This window comes from Carassius carassius, chromosome 42 (assembly GCF_963082965.1).
Source record: "Carassius carassius chromosome 42, fCarCar2.1, whole genome shotgun sequence".
In the NCBI taxonomy this organism is placed as follows: Eukaryota; Metazoa; Chordata; class Actinopteri; order Cypriniformes; family Cyprinidae; genus Carassius; species Carassius carassius.
This window is the reverse complement of record NC_081796.1, coordinates 15,368,238-15,388,570: the sequence shown is the minus strand read 5'-3', so window position 1 is coordinate 15,388,570 and position 20,333 is coordinate 15,368,238. Positions and strand designations below refer to the sequence as shown.

Below are 20,333 nucleotides of genomic sequence, written 5' to 3'. Positions count from 1 at the left end.
CAGATTCGGTTACTAGACGCAGCTCATACAGTATGTTCCTAGTCACCTGACTCTGGCAGCTGTAGCGCATTGCATCAGTGTGAACACACATGCACATGTTGCAGACTGCAAGAGCATAACAGTCTCTCTTATTTCTGTGCATGGAATGAGGCTTTTTATCTGGTTGATTTTATGTCTGTGCATTGGCTTCTCAGATGTCAGCTTAGTACAAAGACTATGATGGCTTCTCAGCTTAAAATCTTGTAAATGTATACATTCAATCTGGGATTGAAAAAAAAAGTGGTTGTCGGATATTCTTCATGCAGCTGGTAATGCCATTTATGCTATTGTTTGGCATCCCATCTGATGTAGGTAATATTTTATCACCACTTTCTCTAACAGACTACTACTTTACCTTGAAATAAATAGATAAATACAATGAAAAGTTTGTATTTTGCAATGAGCAGATTGGAACGTGAACCCTCCTTCCCTCTACCGGTGGGCTATTATTGTTATCAGCCTTGAGATAATGACTCTTAAGAGCAAAGACAGTCATGTGTGTTTGTGCAAGATAAGCCTCCAGCAACAGTTCTACACCTAATTGAGGTCCTCATTACAGGGATAGACAGACTAGCCTCATGCACATTGGGTTTCCATAAATCTTGAAATTTCCTTGCCCACCTGAGGTCGGACATGCCATTGAAAAAATTAAAAAAAAGAAAAAAACTGTCAGAAAATTATTGGGAGAGCTTTGATACCTATGCTCAGAACATTATATGGCCCAAATTTAAGCCCTGATGGGAATGTCCTAGCAAAAAAAAAAAAAAACACTCCCTTTAGTCTCCAATGTCTACTAAAGACCTCTGACATGTATTTAACTGTCTGCAGTGGAACAGCGAGAATAGCTCTTTGTTTTTCCAAGAAAGGCGACTGCTTGTCTCCCGACATTTCTCTCTGGTTAGATGTAGTCTCCCAAACTCATTTTACACAGGACGGTTCTGTACATTAGTGGCAGACCTCACCAAATTAATGACTGTCTGATGGGAGATGTCAGTATATTGGATTTTGTAATACAGAAGACAGCTTTAAACATAGAAAGGCCAAAGAGTTCTTCTGCAGCAGATTAAGACTTTACCAATCAACCCGTAGGAGGTCAGCTTTTGTTTTGATGACTTTCTAATAGAGTGGACTAAAGAAAAGGGACTCTCAAATGTTTTACTTTTTTCTGCTACTGCTGATGTGCTTGACTATTATTTTTAAAACACATAAAAACACAGTTTTTTTTCTAAGATTTAAGCATTTTAACATATATATACATATGTATATATATATATATATATATATATATATATATATATATATATATATATATAAAATCCACTTAATTAGTTATAAAGTTTTATAAAATTAATTCATTAGTTTGGTAAATGGATAAACAGCATGAACTGAGCTAATTTTATGCACAGCTATAATTTTAACTACCATATTTTCCAGACTATAAGTCGCACTTTTTTTCATAGTTTGGCTGGTCCTGCGACTTATAGTCAGGTGCGACTTATTTATCAAAATTAATTTGACATGAACCGAGAGAAATGAACCAAGAGAAATGAACCAATAGAAAACATTACCATCTCCAGTCGCGACAGGGCGCTCTATGCTGCTCACTGCTCCTGTAACCTACACTAAGCAGCATAGAGCGCCCTCTCGCGGCTGTAGACGGTAATGTTTTCTCTTGGTTCTTCGTTCTAAATAAATGCGACTTATAGTCCAGTGCGACTTATATATGTTTTTTTTTTCTCATCATGACGTATTTTTGGACTGTTGCGACTTATACTCAGGTGTGACTTATAGTCATACTTATACAAACCGAAAAACACAGTATTTGTTTGCCCTTTTTTTATAATGTCACCTTCTTTTACACTAAAAATCTTTGTTAAAGGCACATGTCATGATGGTTGCAGAGGTAGCATGCAACTAAACACTGCTCATTTCAAGTAATTCCATGTTTATTTAGATTTGAACTTAACCAAAAGAGGTGTAGGCCCAGTGGGCGAGTTGTTTGCTCTGTAATTAGCCCATCTGTTTCCACTAGTTCGACCCATTCAGGCCAATTTGTGGACTTGATGTGAATATTTCAGACTGATAGACTGAGAAATCATTCATTCACAGCCAAAGAGCCACTTTTCATCAGAAATACTGTGTTCCACCTCACTTTCACTTTGTTTTAGGACCTCATGGGGAACACAATCTGCTCGAAAGAGCCTTCTGAGACTTCATCTGTGTCACTTTAGGAAAAATGTATGCTTTAGTCACAAGTTGATTTCATGTTTTATAATATCCCTTGTCAGTTATTGTTAGATACACTTTTACACCATTATGAACTTTACACTGCAGGATAAACAAAAACAGTTAACATCTGCACCAGGCTTATTGATGAGGATAAAAGTTTACAACCAGGGCTTCCCACAGGAATCTTCCATATTCCATTTGCCATTCATGAATTATACATGGAGCTCATAGACACTCATTAATCTTACAGTAGTTATTCTCCAATCCCTGCAAAATCATCAGCCACACATAAACACATTCATGCAGAAGCTACAGGAGTGTGAGTTGTGGGCCTCGGTCGTAATTTAGGGTGTAATCTTGTCAGAAAAGGGACTCTCCTCAATTAATTACGACAGCAAAATCAGACAAAAGCAGTCACTGGGAAGTCGTATCCAAGTGTGGGTGATGAAAACCTGCCTTTTTCCGCGTCCCTTGTTAATCAAGGATCCTGGCGGCTTTCCAGATCCCCACAAATCCTGGCGATCATTGAGATGCCACTGCAGACCTCTCTTAATTTTTCAGCAGATGCTTGTTTTTTTTTTTTATGTTTTCCTCTGTAGTGAGATGAATTTCCCTCAGCGTGTCTTCCAATAGCCCACCTTCCTCATCCTCCTCTGTCAACTGCTCAGGCATATAGACCTGGACAGGTGCAGGAACCAGACAAGACAGATGGCCCTTCAAACTTGAGGAACTTAGTTTTTTTTTTTTTCGTCGTCTTATTATTTATTTATTTATTTTATTTTTTAATGAGTTCCTTGCAAACACTGATGCTTCCAGGTGCGCTCATTTGTAGATAAATGTCAGTGGGCTGTAAGGTGAATCTCAATAGACCTTCCTGTGATCGGCATCATATAAAGCTTTGTTCATCTTTAATGCAAATGTAACCAACCCTGAAGATTCGTCAGATATTTGGGGTCTAAGTTCTGTGTGTTCTCCCAGGAATGTCAGCGGCCCATGTGGAGAAATCTGTCTAATCTGACTTTGTTCTATATTTTTAGGTATTTTTATCTCATTAGTAGCATCAAAGTTAGCTGTTTGTTTGCGATGTGCATGACCTTTTTGGTGTCAGAACTATAACTTGGTTAATGAGGTTAGGTTGATAGGTTTTTCTCCAGTTAATGGTCCTTGTGTTCAGCTTTTACAGATGTGACATTAGATTACCTTTCACACATATGACATTAGATCACACTCAGTGACTTTATTTTTGTGTTTAATTTAGTTTTTTTATCCACAGCAATGCAGTACACAGATCTCAATACAGTATGAGGTTAAATGTCCTCCTTGAGGGCATAATGGTTATTTCAGGAGCTCTCCAGCTCAGGTCAGCTATAATTAAAGCATTATTTGGTCAGGATTAATTTTAGAAATGATGTTGAATTACGGTTAATAACAGAGGACATTACATAGCATACTTATTTAGACAAGACTGGGATCACAATTTAACTTTTTACTAATTTTACTTTTAGAATACCTGTGCCCCCTTGTTAAGCTCACATTAATATATTTTCATTTTAGCTTTAGGTAGATTTTTTTATATATATATAATTTTAATTTATTTATTTTAGTGTTTTTATATTATTTTTTTATTTAGTGAATTCAGTGCACTGAGAAAACTATACGACCATGTATTTTTAGTTAAATAATTATAACTGTGCATAATTTAAAAATAGTTTCTAAATCGAATTTGGAAGAGATTCATGTGGAATAAATTAAAGTATTAATTTCTATGTTTAGGATATTTTAAGTTGATCAAAATGACAACATGGAAACTTTAACATTGATAATAATAAATGTTTCTTAAGCACCCATTCAAGCATATTGAAATGATATCTTAAGGATCATGTGACACTGAAAATTGGAGTAATGGCTGCTAAAATTTCACTTTTGCCATCACAGAAATAAATTACATTTGAAAATAGATTAAAATAGAAAACCATTTTAAAATTGTAAGTTCACGGTATAATATTTTCTGTGTTTTCGATTGAACATTTTTGTCATTTGATTTATCTTACATCTTAATAAACATATATCAGTGTTATTATGGTCATAACATCTCTTTTGGCATATAACATCTTTGCTGTGTGTTTTGTTTGGTTAGGTTATTTTTTAAGAACCAGAGCATCTCCTGTCCAGCGCTCATTCCAGGGCTGCATGCAGCTCATTCAGGTGGACGATCAGCTGGCTGACCTAACTGCAGTGGAGCAGGGAAGGATGGGAGCCTTCGAGAACGTCAGTCTGGACATGTGTGCCATCATTGACAGGTCAGAACCAAACCTTCCCATGCCCTGCCTTTCAACCAACACTGTGAGACAGTGATTATCAGGTGCAGCAGACTGAGACTGTGGCTTTATCCCCACCAATGGCATCTGCCCTGGGGGCAGGATGCGTCACGCTCTGCCTGCTCTCCCTGGAGTTGACCTTCTTCATTCCTCGATTTCAGTGGCAAATGAGAAGTTTAATCAGAGAGCAGATGCTGTGCGAGAGCACGATACAGGGCCTTGGTTGTTATCTCTAGATTGATTTTACATACTTTCACTCTCCAAGCATGTTTTGTTTGTTGCCACATTGTTGTGGATACAACAGAGCCAAATCCCATTAATTAAGTTTATTGATGATATGAAACAAAACAAACCATCATAGGTGGTCATCCAGTCATTTTTGCATCTCATTTGTACTGCTTTTGACATACTATATAGTAGGGAACTTGGCATATTCAGGTATTGGAGTAATAACAAAAAACTTGAACAGAACTTTAAAACAAAATCTGTATAAAGACATCAAAATGTAAAACATATGAACATAAAACCAACCAAATCCCATTACGATGTGCACAACATAACCAAATGAGCAAAGTAAATGAATCTTAAAAAAGCAATGTTTTTGGAAAAAAACTGCATTTCAAGATAGACATATTGCCTGCCACATTTTTATCTTTAATGTTTTAATGAAATAATGCCTCATCGCCCAGGCAGGAGGATTCCCAAGCAGATGTGAGGGCTAATGTATTCATGCATTGCGCAAGAAAACAGTAATTTGCCTTCAAATTACAGACAATTAAGGGTCAAGCAGCTTGTTTTTAATCACGACTTCTCAGATTTTTCTTTATAGTAATTTAACATCAACCTGACCCTTCAAATAGTTAAACTGAATCATCTGTTCGTTGATGATATAATCCTGTTCTTTGTTATTGTTATTTCATTAGCATCATTGCACAGCTGGGAACAGATCTGATTTTGGCTTGGTAATTTTTTATGTATCTTGTTTGATGGTAATTCAGTTCTATTGAGATGAAGAAAGCGTATCCAGAGACTTCCCTAGGAAAAACATCTATTACTGCAGTGTCCCATAGTGAGACGCGTTGACTACACAGTTTCACTACTTTTACATGTGAACTTTTAATAAAAAAATGTGTTTTATTCACTAATCGGCCTTGATTTAACCCGGTTCTCTGTCAGCTACACTGAAATTAAATTAAGTGTATTCTTTTTAACAGAATTAACTCCTTTCCATGTAAATTGGTGTCATTATACAGTAGGTTATGACTTTTGCCACCATTAGCACAACAAACTGCGAAAAGCAGGAAGTGAATAAAAAAAAACTGAAGTCATGGAGTCTGGAGTCATATTTTATAAAAGTTGAACTTTTAAATTGGACACTGTGCTGCGAAATATGCAACAGTCAAACACATCTGTCTAGTGCATGTTTACAGAAAAAACAATGGAAAATGAAATTGAAAATGAAATTGTTTTCAATTCAATTCAACTTTTGGATTGCAGTGGAATTCAAAAAGGTGTTTAGTGTGAATATTCCCTTAGCATTTTAAAGAACCCTCTTCAAGTGCATTGAGTTTTGCCGTATTGTCCCAATAAAGTATGTTGCATCACAGTCTTCTGCTTCTTCCTCTGTAACTTAGAGCTTGGAAGTTGCCTGCTAGATTTGGAATTTTGGAATGCTCTGATAGCACTTTGTAACTATTTTACAACTGACTAATTTGTATGAATTTACGCTGTCTCTTTTGAACATTTTTGTAAGAGCTGCTTTAGCTCCACTGATAGTTAGGTCTGAACATACTTTTATATTATTACGTACTTTTTTCTAAAAATCGTATGTTTCTGTATACAAATTCTTTCAAAATCATGGTTAGGTTTAAGGGGTTAAACTTCATGCATATGCATAAATGCATATTCTGATGTGTATTTATCTGATTTTGGGGTAAGTCATGGCCTAGTGGTTAGAGAGTTTGACTCCTAACCCTAGTTTTGTGGGTTCGAATCTCGGGCCGGCAATACCACGACTTAGGTGCCCTTGAGCAAGACATTGAACCCCAGCTGCTCCCCGGGCGCCGCAGCATAAATGGCTGCCCACTGCTCCGGGTGTGTGTTCACAGTGTGTGTGTGTGTTCACTGCTCTGTGTGTGTGCACTTTGGATGGGTTAAATGCAGAGCACGAATTCTGAGTATGGGTCACCATACTTGGCTGAATGTCACGTCACTGATTGGATAACATTATACAAATTAAATTGTGTATAAAACTCATTGTACGAATTCATACAATAGGCTACCTGTTAAAATATCAGCATTTTCTCATGAGTTTGAAATTGCTTATTGTGCTTAGAAGATCTCAGGTTAAACAGCACTTGACTTGACGTTAACGGCCTCCTACATTAAGTGCAAAGAATAGCTTATTAATAAATAGCTATTTGCTTTCTTTGTTCATTTGCTCATTTGTACATTTATGTTTGCAGCTCATTTAAGTTGCTCCTCATTGATAAAGACCCACATGTGGAGGCATTATTTATATTGCATTCCTTACAGCTCAGTTAGAAGCTTAAGCTCCTCTTTAATTGTGTGTAAAGATGCGTTGTTCTTTAATGCGTCTCATTAGCCTTACAGCTCAGGGCAGAGTACATTCTCAACATGATTTAAAGACAAGCTCAGTTCATTCTGCATGTCTTTCTGCCATTATAAATTCACATCCCTCTCACTGACAATATGGCAAAAATGTTTCAGATGAACTTCCTTACTGCATTGTGTATTTATGTTTTTGAGATTATGGTTTATACTGCAATACAGTTAGTTGTAAGTCCCCAGAGGAAAATCTTTTCCTTTATTAGATCAGGCTAGATACCAATTCGCTCGTTCTCCCTCCCTTCCTTCGCTCCGAATGGAATGAACTGTAATAATAAAGGAGGCAAGAGACTGTTGAACACTCTCCCTATGTGTTTTTCTGTCAGTGTAATGATGCTTCTCTGGCAAAGCTCGGCAGTGAGGAGCAAACTCATTATGTGGGATCGGAAGGGGGTCTACCACTCACCAGGCCATTGATTTTATGTTTGCTTTCATCGGGCCAGGTGATGCACTGTCAATCTCCTTTACCAAATGTGTCCCTGTGTTTGACATGTAAAAGAATATTCCATGTCTTCCCGACAGGAAGACACTAAAACACATGACCTTGCAGTTAGCTACAGCTGAAATCTCATACATTCCTTCTATGGGAGATATTTTTTTCTAGTTTTCTCACCCTTACAGTATTTCACACACATCAATTTCCCTCACATCAAGCTATTTCACGCATAAGCTGTTCTGCCGAACTTCTAGAGGCCTTCTTAGAATGTGACTCATCCTAAATAGCTGTGCAAAACATTTTACGTAATGGTGTGTCGAGTTGGGGGTGAGACGGTAAGAGAGCGGATACCAGCTAATCTGTGCCCATCTCTGAGCATATTGGAGTCTCACCCCAACAAGTCTAATGTGACAGAGGCATTTTAAGCCACCTGCCTTTGCTGTTCATAATGGTTGAATTAGAAAACTGTCACTTTTGATTACAAAAGCAAAGCTAGGGATGTGAACAGCCAGATCAGGGAAGAACGCACCGGTCTCCAAGGTTAGGAAAGCTGCTTTGAAACTGTCATTTGTTAAGGTAGCTAACTGTAGTCAAGATGGTCTTTTGCAAAAAAAAAATAATAATAATTAATTAATTAAATAATAATAATGAAAAATAAAAAATATTTTGAAAAAGCAGCTAAATTTAAGTAACTTAAGGGTTCACCTTTAAAAAAAAAATTAACTATAAGGTAATATTTGTATTTAAATCAGAGCAGTTTTGAAAGTACCGCATTAAACTTGATCAGATAAATGTACACTAAATCCTTTTTTTTTTTTTTAATTGGGGGGTGTATTATAATAATCTTTATATTAACTTTCCAAATGAACTAATTCACTAGAATGTATTGGACTTTCCGCACTGGCATATGAGAGATAATATTTATTAAATGATTCATTTAAAAAAATCAGATTTTTCAGTGTTACCTGTGATAGAGGAATGTTTGAGATCAATCAGTTTCGTAGAATGAATCAGACTTAACACTTGCGTATTAGAGAGATTTTTTATGAAACGATCCACTTAGATGAGTCCATTTTTCCAATACTACATCTGATAGCAGATTGTTTGATAAATCACTTTACTAGAATGAATAATACTTTACACTCTTGCATATTTTAAAGAATGTTTACGAAGGTATGTACTCAATTTGTCCAGTGTGAAAGATAATTGTTTGAGATGTTTCAGTTTAATAGAATTAATCAGATTTTTCACTTTTACATATGAGAGAGAATGTTTATCATATTTACTCAAAGGAATCAAATTCTCAATTTTTACATATAAAAGAGGAATGTTTGGGAAGAATCACTTTATTAGAATGAATCAGACTTTCCACTGAGAGAATATTTATGAAACGATTCACTCAAATTAATCAAATTATCCAGTGCTATGTAAGAGTTATTTTTAAGATATGCTTGAATACAACAACTTTTCTAACATCACATTTAAAAGATCTGTTTAGGGTAACCTGATTCAGTAGAACTTTCAATAAGAAACAAACATGCACACATTTACTTTTGTGCTCTTTATCTTTCCTTGAAAAATTGAGATGGAAATTTCTGGGAAGCTAAGTGACCATGCAACAGGAAATGCTTGTTCAGGCTCACTGCTCTGCAATCTCCAGCATGGCCAGTAACCGTAATGAAATTTTTGTAACTTTCTGTCTCGCGAGAGCTGAGCTGTCTCGAATCTATTGCTGAGAAGCTATTACAATGGTCTTGTCTCCCAGTGACATGATGCTGTTGACTCTGACTTCGTTTTTATTATTAGACTGAGTCATCAGTGGCCTCAAATTTCCAGGGACGTTTCTGTTGCTGGAGTTTGATTAATGAACAGTGTAAACTCTATCTGTACCTTTCTCCTCCAGGCACAGATGGCCAATGAGGTAACCCAGTTAATCGAGACATGTCATTCTATACAAAAACTACAGTTTGAGAGCACTGAAGCTCTCAAAAAGTACGACAGTAGCATTAACAAAGAACTTTAAAGACTTAAGGTTCATTGTCAATGGGACTGTCACAGCTCCTCCTATGAGACATCAGCCTAATGAGTATTAGCTCCAAGGGGATTGTTTGCTAATTTCATTTCATACTGCATTTTTCCATGTTAATGGATTTGACTTGCAGTTTGCAGGACTGTATGAGGAGCTATGGAAGTGGATAGCTCATGTTCAGCGCAGTTTTTGAACAGGTGCCAAATCATCAGGTTTAAGTTTTGATCCTTGGTCAATTGAAAGCACCTTTGATGATGACTGTTTCTTAATTAAGTTCGGATGAAAGTCGCTGAAGCTGTCACTTGTCAAATTAACTTTGCAAGTTTAATTACTATTTCAGTCGAGACTTCAGATAAAAGATGCTGGCAAATCTGCATGGCTTGAAAACACATCTTTGTGTTCATGTGATTGCCTTGTGGAAATGACATTGACATACTTTTTACTCCTGATGAGTTGCTAAAGCCCCTTTCACACTGCCATTCCGGCAAATACGCGGGTAAAGTGTTCCGGCAATTGTTCCCGGGTCGCTAGATTTTGCACTTTCACACTGCCAGTGATTACCCGGGATATGTGCTTGCTTTCACACACAACCCGTAAAGATCCCGTATCGACACGTGACATGACAGGGCGTGACGTGTAATGTATGAGTCGAAAACGTTAGGCACATTATACTTTCACTGAAGCAAGCAAACGATCTCGGCATCAGCGCGGAAAGTGAGGAACTAACTGATCTCTGCTTCATTACAGTTTGCACATTTTTTTTGTCGCGAACGTTGATCTTCCTTCAAAACAGCCGGTAAAAGAGTCGCGCGATAATGCGCGTCATCACTTTGACACAGCATTAGATCTGGCTTTTGTTCACACAGCGCTCGTCCCGGGTTGAACCTGGCAATGTTACTAGGTCCCCGACCCGGGTTCAATGCCGGAATCAATCCTGGGACGTGTTTGCTTTCACACAGAAGGCGACCCGGCAATGTTCCGGCAATATGCCGGGTCCGACTTGCAGTGTGAAAGGGGCTTAAGTCATTTAACATTTACAGCCCTCCATGCACACCTTGGCAATATATTCACCGTAGTAAATTCATTTGTTTACTTGCCCAAACCTTTTTATACACACACACACATATATATATATATATATATATATAAAAAAAAAAATATATATATATATATATATATACATACACCAAGTCAGCTTAATATAATAGCTACTACTACTAATTCTACAATTAAACTAACAATATACAATGATTAATGAGCTGTTGGGTTCATGAATATTAATCACGTTGTCAGTGTTCGCTCAAACTGATTTGCTGAAATCAAAACAGGGATGTTAATAGATGCACCAGTCAAGAGATCGCTGTTCACACATTATCTCCGTCCACTACCAGAGAAACTGGAATATCTTCTGCTTGTTCTTAAAAGCTGATTAATTCTAAATTAATTCTATGTTATGTTGACAAGAAAATACAACTACAATAATACAAGAATACTGATTACATGTTGCAAGTTGATTCAGTGCAGTATTTACGACTCGCTCTCTCTCTTTGCATGTTTAAGAAACACAGCACTATCAGCAAAGTGATGGCCAATCATGCATCTTCACACTAGAGTTTATGGTGGACCAAATACAGGTATGCTGTGCCTTTATTGAGATAAACTGAAAAACAGTTCCCCTTCAGGAAATCACGCTATGTTAAAGTGCTTTGGGAATGCTTCTGTGTGACCACGTTCTGAATCACATGTTAAATCAGTCCAATGGAATGGTGAGACGTCATGGGCAGGGTGACGTAGCGACCAGGAAGTATAAAAGCATGTGCAGTGGATACAGTGACAGCTTCTGTTGTTCAGTAAGCTCTCTATGTGTGTACGTCTTATTTACTGTTGTACGCATGTTTGCAATCAGTATGATGGTGTGACAAGCAATGTTTCACGCTGTGTGTTCCTCCCTTCCCTCATTATATTACGGGTGAGTATATAGACAACAGTATGTTTATGGTTTGTTTGGGAGTGGAGCACGCACGCTCCCTCGAGAGCTGACTGCCCTCATTGCAAGTGGCTCTCGCTGCGTTCGCTCTGCTCTCGGAGGGCACAAGTGTTCCTCGCTGCTCTGGTCCCACTTCTGCGAAGGCAAAGCAGCAGCTGCAGTCGTGGGTATATTGCAAATGGATATTTCTTCTCCCTCACCCTCCAGATCCGGTGTTCTCTCTCTGTGATCAGAGGCATGCTCTGCAGATCCCTCCTAAGAGTGGACTCGATGCTCTGCAGGTCTTCCTCAGAGGAGGTTAATGTGGAGGTTGTCAAAGAGGATGAGGCATACATGGTGTCAGGCTGAGGCTTGCTTGCACACCATTGCAAAACTAAATAAACTAATTCCAATTTCATCCTTCAAAACTAGTACTGTATATCATACTTGTTGACCGACAAATGCAGTTGCTTCACTACATAATTATATAAGTTTTTTTTTTTTAACAGTAAATAGATTGATGAAGTTTGATGTTTTAAAATATATTTATGTAAATGCTAACCTGTATGTATTTCTAATGTTCTGTATTTATGTTAGCCCTACTTCCCTTTCCCTAAGTGGTCATTCCACTTGTCAGGCCGCCATTGTAAATAAGAACCTGTTCTTAATGACTTGCCTGTAAAAATAAAGGTTGAAAGAAAGAAAATGCGGTTTTGCAGGCTTACCAAGCTGACCTGTTGCAAGAGCTTGATGAGGATGAGGAGGTTAAGGCTAAGTATGTTCATTTACTGTACATGTACTCAATACTTGGTAAGGGCTCCTTTTGCTTTAATTACTGCCTCAATTCGGCATGGCATGGAGTTGATCAGTTTGTGGCACTGATGAGGTGGTATGGAAACCCAGGTTTCTTTGATAGTGGCCTTCAGCTCATCTGCATTTTTTGGTCTCTTTTTTTTCATTTTCCTCTTGACAATACCCCATAGATACTCCATGGGTTTCAGGTCTGGTGAGTTTGCTGGCTTGTCAACCACGCCAACACCATGGTCATTTAACCAACTTTCTGTGCTTTTGGCATTCCGGGCAGGTGCCAATTCCTGCTGGAAAATGAAATCAGCATCTTAAAAAAGTTGGTCAGCAGAAAGAAGCATGAAGTGCTCCAAAATTTCTTGGTAAACAGGTGCAGTGACTTTGGTTTTCAAAAAACACAATGGACCAACACCAGCAGATGACATTGCATCCCAAGTCATCACAGATTGTGGAAACTTAACACTGGACTTCAAGCAACTTGGGCTATGAGCTTCTCCACTCTTCCTCCAGACTCTAGGCCCTTGGTTTCCAAATTAAATACAAAACTTGCTCTCATCTGAAAAGAGGACTTTGGACCACTGGGCAGCAGTCCAGTTCTTCTTCTCCTTAGCCCAGGTAAGACACCGCTGATGTTGTCTGTGGTCCAGGAGTTGCTTAACAAGAGGAACATGACAACTGTAGCTAAATTCCTTGACACGTCGGTATGCCTTGACCCCTGCCTCAGTCCATTTCTTGTGAAGTTCACTCAAATTCTTGAATTAATTTTGCTTGACAATCCTCATAAAGCTGCAGTTCTCTCGGTTGGTTGTGCATCTTTTTCTTCCACTTTTTCCTTCCACTCAACTTTCTGTTAACATGCTTGGATACAGCACTCTGTGAACAGCCAGCTTCTTTGGCAATGAATGTTTGTGGCTTACCCTCCTTGTGAAGTGTGTCAGTAATTGTCTTCTGGACAACTGTCAGATCAGCAATCTTCCCCATGATTGTGTAGCCTAGTGAACCTAACTGAGAGACCATTTTGAAGGCTCAGGAAACCTTTGCAGGTGTTTTGAGTTGATTAGCTGATTGGCATGTCACATAGGCACAGCGTGTGTAAAGCTTAGCCTTCCCCTGGCCATGGGGACTTGGGGCAAAAATGCCACTAAACTTGACAAAAATGCAGCTGCGTAAACATGTGTAATTAAATCTGTTGCTAATATAGTGAAAATGAACAGACAGTGTCAATTGTGGCATTAAATTAAAATCTTCTCATGTTGCACTGCATTTCATTTTAGGCATTTTTACAGTGTTGTGCATTAACCAATCACACACAATTCTGTTGAGCTTAGGAATTCAATGATGAGGAGAAGAGCCTGGAAGTTACACAGTGACACCAGTTTCACATAAGTCAATAGAAAAGATGATGAACTCCATTGAGTTACTTGCCTCAGACCTCTCCATATACAAAAATAAAATTGTACTGGTCAATAGTCAAGCTAGAAAAAAACAGTGTGTGTATATAATATTGACCCTTTACAACCTGTGAATTGATGGCATTCTGGAAAGTATGTTCATTTACTGTACATGTACTCAATACTTGGTAAGGGCTCCTTTTGCTTTAATTACTGCCTCAATTCGGCATGGCATGGAGATGATCAGTTTGTGGCACTGCTGAGGTGGTATGGAAACCCAGGTTTCTTTGATAGTGGCCTTCAGCTCATCTGCATTGTTTTGAGTGCGCACGTGTTCTTTGACTAAATTCCACAAATTCTCTCATCATAAACAACAAATCACAGATGCACATACAACATTAGTAAGAGATTAATTTCACAGTGTATACATCCTCAGTGACCATAACTAATATATATATATATATATATATATATATATAATTTTTTGGGAGTGATTAAACTTGCAATAGATCAATAATCTTCGTGATAATGTAACTTTCTAAAGTGGAAAGGAAACGTTATATAGCTTAATTATCAATTTTTTAATGATTTTATTAAATTGTAATCATGTTAAATACAAATTCAGCCCCATTAAACATATGTGACCCTGGACCACAAATCTTAAGTGTCAAATCTTAAGTTTTTTATTTGAATAAATAAGCTTTCCGTTGATGTTGACTATGGTCTATTTGGATCGGACAATATTTGGCCGAGAAACAACTATTTGAAAATCTGGAATCTGAGGGAGCAAAAAAAATCTAAATATTGAGAAAATCACCTTTAAAGTTTTCCAAATTAATTTCTTAGCAATACATATTACTAATCATAAATTAAGTTTTAGTATATTTACGGTAGGACATTAACAAAATAGTATTGCAGTGATCAGGTTTATTTTTTGACCACACATGCATTTATATGTGTAATTCAGCTCTGATCTGCTTCTCTTTTTTTCTTTTTTTTTCAGATGTATGCCAAACCAATGTGAACATGGAGGCCGATGCAGTCAGACCTGGGATGGCTTCACATGCACCTGTTATGGGACAGGATACACAGGAGCCACCTGTCACACATGTAAGAATTAATATACGTTTAATATGCTTGTATATATGTGTGTGCGTGCGTGCAATATTCTACAAGGCAGAACATTTAAGTTTACTACCTTTTCCCAATGACCTTACAATTCTGGAGTGGCACCTAAGACTCCTTCAAACACTCATTGGATTTTGAAACAGAGCCATTGATTGATATGGACATGTCTGTTGTACTCTCTGTGAAGTCTGTTTGGGATCATTTCTGAGAGAAATAGTTCAGAATAACTGCTGAGTGAAACTTTTTAAAACCCCAGGGGTTAGATGGAGAGGAGAAGAGCCTTGAAGTTACACAGTGAATATTGACCCTTTACAACCTGGTTTTAGTATTTTAACAGACACAGTAAATATATTATACTCTATATATTGCATTAGCAGAGATGCTATTTCTATCATTTAACATTTATTGACTAAATACTTTCTATTTATCTCAGGCTGTTCTTTCCAAGTGACTTAAAGTATGATTGCTGGGATAGTTTTATGAATAATAACTCTTTCCTCGCCATTGACGAGTTATCTTTTCATTTAGAAGATAACGCTTCCCTGCCATTGACAAGTTTTTACGGCTTTTCGTGTTTACACTGTTATACACTCGAGGGTGCTATTACACATCTTCTGAACAGGTACAAAACCTCCAGAAAAAAAACACACGTGAACAGGATGTGATCTCGTTGGTGTGTTGGCGCAGTGGATAAAAGGTGTTGGCACAGTGGATAAGACACATGACTTTGGTTTGAGAGACCCGGATTCGAATCCACTGTGAGACACCCATGTGTCCCAGAGCAAGACACCTAACCCCTAGTTGCTCCAGAGGCGTGCGACCCGTGACATATATATAGCAATTGTAAGTTGCTTTGGATAAAAGCGTCAGCTAAATAAATAAATGTAAATCTCTTATGTAAACAGATAAATGCATGTAAATGAAAACTGCATTATGTTACAGAGTAATATGTTGATCCAGTAATTAGTATATGTCTGTGCAAGCTTTGGAGGTACTGATGGGAGCAATTTAATGGATTTATGCTTTGAATATTATCCAGTTGTAGTTTTTGACAAAAATGTGATTTTCTCTGCTTTTTTGCTCAAAATTATGAATTTTACGAAACCTACCTATCTTATGACCAATCAACGACCAATCTAAAAGGGAACGTTTTAGACATAATATAAATAATAACAGGATGTAAATAAGCTTTCGAATGTTGCAAATGAAGTCTGGTTTCATGATGTTTCACACGAATTGTGGCAGTGCACACTGTCTGATCCGGACTTTGGCTCCGGTCCAGAGACGCGATCGCACTGAGCAGATCATATGCGCGAGTCAGCATACAGTATATTTAAAACTTTTACAAATACACAGTCTCGGTATGAGTATGACCACTGTTTTGTTTTACCAAGAGTTTCATGTTGAATCTAGGGTGTAATCTATTAGACTGTGGCTGCCAAATGCGGCTTTACCGAGCTCAACTGCTCTAGCCCTAGCAGATATACTGTAAACAAAACGCTATTGGCTATTTAAAAAAGAGGGTGGGGCTGCTCGATATGTTCTGCCCTCTCTTCCTGTTTCAGTTGAAATTGTCACCACATAGAATAATGCAGCCTGTTTAAAGGCACTTCAGGAGACCTTTAAAGCTTTTATTTCTTACCTACAGCTGTCTATGAGCAGTCCTGTGAGGCCTACAAGCATTTGGGGAGATCATCTGATTCCTACTGGATTGACCCAGATGGAAGCGGACCATTAGGTCCTTTTAAAGTCATCTGCAACATGACAGGTAAAATTAGCATTTTTTATTAATTTGTGGTGAACCACAGCACTGAATCCAAAAAGCCCCCCACTTGCATCTGATTAATAAATCAAGCCTTTTACTTAGTATTACATGCTTCCAAGAACCACTGTATCCCAAGCTTTTGAGTCAAGTTTTTAAAATCCCTCCTTTTACCTCCAGAGACAGTCTTTTATTTCAGCATCTCAACCCATTTGTTTTCGAGCCTACTGAGCATTATCTCATCAGCCTAGGTCAACATCATCCCACTGATCCAAAAATACTAAAATTAAATAGAAGTCTTACATGTAGGGACATTCCAGTATGTAGGAATATCAGGACATAAAATGTTATCATTTAAGGACACTGTAGAGAGCAAAAACCATTCTTAAAAGAAAGTGTCTGTCAATTTTAGAAATGTTATCATCATTTAATTATTATTTTTTTTTTTTTTTTTTTTTGATGGAGAAATCTTTTGAAGTGAGATGGATTATGGCTACAGCATCAGATTGATTTGAATAATATAAACAAAATATGTTGAAGGAAATTTTGCCAAAAACAAAGCTGTTTTCACATATGGATCCATAATGTTAAATCAGTTTATTTATTACTTTAATGATAAAATCACTTCTTGTTTTCATAGGTCAATTTAAAAATCTAAGAAAAACTTTAACTTTTTCTTTAAAAAAAAAAATACATTTGGAAACTTTTTCACTGTAGTATGTATTTTGCCCTTTTTGTTTGATAAAATTCTGAGATTCTTATGTTTAATTATTAATTAAATATTAGGTATGCACCACTGTTCAAAAGTTAGGGGTAAGTATTTAAAAAAACAAAAATATTAATACTTTTATTCAGCAAGGATGCATTAAAATTGATCAAAGTGGCATTTCTGAAGGATCAGCATGTGCTTATGGTACAGTATTAACATATGTTTTGATGAATTTATCAACTTTTCTTGCAGTGCCAGTCAGCTACTGCATCCCTTTTATGACCATTATTGTATCTGTGTTTCAGAGGACAAGGTCTGGACAACTGTGGTGAATAACCTAGCGGCACAGACAGCAGTGACCGGCTCCAGCCGGGAGAGACGGACAGTACTGCAGCTGAACTACAGTGCTTCTATGGAGCAGGTCACAGCTATAACCAACAGCGCTGAACACTGCGAGCAGCACGTAGCCTACGCCTGCCGAATGTCACGCCTACTCAACACACCAGGTACAGAGAGATCGTCTGAGAGTGTGTGTGTGTGTGTGTGTGTGTGTGTGTGTGTGTGTGTGTGTGCGTGTATACGCGCTTGTGTTGCAGAGTATAGATGCTTATAGGAACTTGTGGGGTGATATAAGGTTATCTAAAACCTTGAATAAAAATAAATAATATCATCCAACTGTACTGATACTTCTTTCCGGAACAAATGAGGGTCAAGTGTCTTGATAACGGGGTAAACCGATGGGTAAAATAGGATTTTGACCTTAATAGCCCCTCCGTGGCTGATCCGCTCCCACTCTCCACTGCTCTCTGTTTGAACCTGCTTATTTTTGGCAGTTTGCCCAGTTGCTCAACTGCAATACCACCCCAGAATGTGGTTTATGTTATAATGGCTTGGTTTCAAGAGAATTAAAGTTACATTTGCTCACTTTCTATGCTTATGTGTGGGCTTACAGCTGGACTTAATAACAGGGTTCGTACAAGGTGCTTAAAGTGCTTGAAGTACTTGAATTTGACTTTTTGAAATTTTAGTCCTGGAAAACCCTTGAAAACAGCTTTATTTTCGAGAAGGTACTTGAAAAGTACTTGAATTTTTAAAGGGCAGTGCATATGAAACGAAATTAACAATACAGAGAGACTGATATAAATACAGATCCGTTATGCCTGGCTTTTAGCAGTGCACGAGATCTCGCGATATTACTCCTTAAGGTGAAAAGCGGTCTTGTGATATCAGTATAAGTTGTGTTTCTGGTAAAACTTTTGATATTAATGCATAATAAACTTAAGTTGGTTATGTTCATATTCTGTGTAGGCATATTACATTATGTAGGCCTATTTTATCAGGGTTGTTCAATAAAAGAATTTAATTACTTGGTTTTGATACTGTATTTGAACCAATTATTACTGCCTCATCATTAGTTTTTATATAAATATTATTAGTTACAACCCTATAATAGTAAAATATTTCAAAATTCATCTGCATTGTTTTGATTTGTGTTATTTAAAGACAAATATTTTGTCATTTAGAAAAAAAATCTTAAAAATAGTTTTAAAATATTGTCTCATTCTTGTGAACCCAGTATCTGTATATCTCATGAGCTAAGTGTATTGTCATACACCCTAGTGTTGATAAGTGGTGATATAGCTCATAATTTCCCAAGTGTATGATACAGCTTTCATTCATCAGGTCAATCATATTCATTAAAAAAAAAAAAAAACAGTTTGAATAAGCAAAGCGATAATGTTGCCATAATATCCTTTCAAATGTTAAAGTTGTGACAGTCATAGTCTCAGCCTCAGACGTCACGCCCACGGACCGTTGGCTGAACGTCTGATGCATATGGCACACAAAAGTGGAAACACTTCAGGAGTGTCGAAGTCGTCATCAGATTGGTTGAATTCTACAGGATTTTTGCGAGATGTGTGAGTCGAGTTCTTTAATGTTCCACCTTGAAATAAAGATACCATGGCGCCAAACCCCCTCACGAAAGAAGAAAGCCTAGTGTTTACAACTGTGACAACGAGTGCTTATCAGCATCAACTAAACACTGGATAGAATTTGAAAGATAATAACAATATAGTTAATAGAGATAAGTAAGATCTCTAATTTTCGTCCTAAACCAAAAAAGTAGTGCTTGAAAAGTCCTTGAAAGTCCTGGAATTTCATTTTGCAGTTTCTGTTTATGGAGTGTGCAAAAGAACTGGTTAAAGGTTAATGTAAATGTAAAAAAAAGTAAATGTAATGAAAACAGAAGGGTTTTCAAATCTGTTCTCAAGTTAAAAAAAAACTTTGAATTGGTTAATTATATTTTTGTATATATTGTTTAGTTTATGTTGAACATATTTTTTTTTAGGCCACCTGATTTAATTTCACATAAAACGAGACACTAATTAAATCAATCACATGATCAGATAATAATGGTAATAGAGTATATAATAGGAAACATGTATGCTATTGTTAAAAAGATTGGGGTCATTATTATTATCATCATAATTATTATTATTAAATCAATGCTTTTCTTCAGCAACAACACTTTCAGTTGACCAAAAGTGACATTAAAGATGTTTAGAATGTCTCAAAAAATAATTAATTAATTAACATTCATAATAAGTGCCAAATCAGCATATTAGCATCATTTTTGAAGGATCATGTGACACTGAAGACTAGAGTAATGACTGCTGAAAATTCAACTTTACCATCACTGGAATACGTTATCTTTAAATATAATTGGAATACACTTAATTTAAATTGTAATAATGTTTCACAATATTAATATTTTATATTGTTTGTAATTAAATAAATGCAGTCTGGGTGAGCATATGAGACTTACAGAAATATATAAAAAATCTTACCGACCTCAAACCTTTGAACAGTATTGTATATAATGTCATATG

At 37.0% G+C, this 20,333-nt stretch overlaps 1 protein-coding gene across 1 annotated transcript in view; it reads left to right on the top strand.

Annotated features, from left to right (window-relative positions):
• Nucleotides 1–20,333, top strand: part of LOC132123913 (contactin-associated protein-like 2) — a 394,838-nt gene that overhangs the window by 248,674 nt on the left and 125,831 nt on the right. The window contains exons 10-13 of the mRNA XM_059534600.1: nt 4,406–4,568; nt 14,847–14,953; nt 16,620–16,739; nt 17,748–17,948. Coding sequence (XP_059390583.1) covers nt 4,406–4,568; nt 14,847–14,953; nt 16,620–16,739; nt 17,748–17,948 — 591 coding nt within the window. The remainder of the gene's footprint in view (nt 1–4,405; nt 4,569–14,846; nt 14,954–16,619; nt 16,740–17,747; nt 17,949–20,333) is intronic.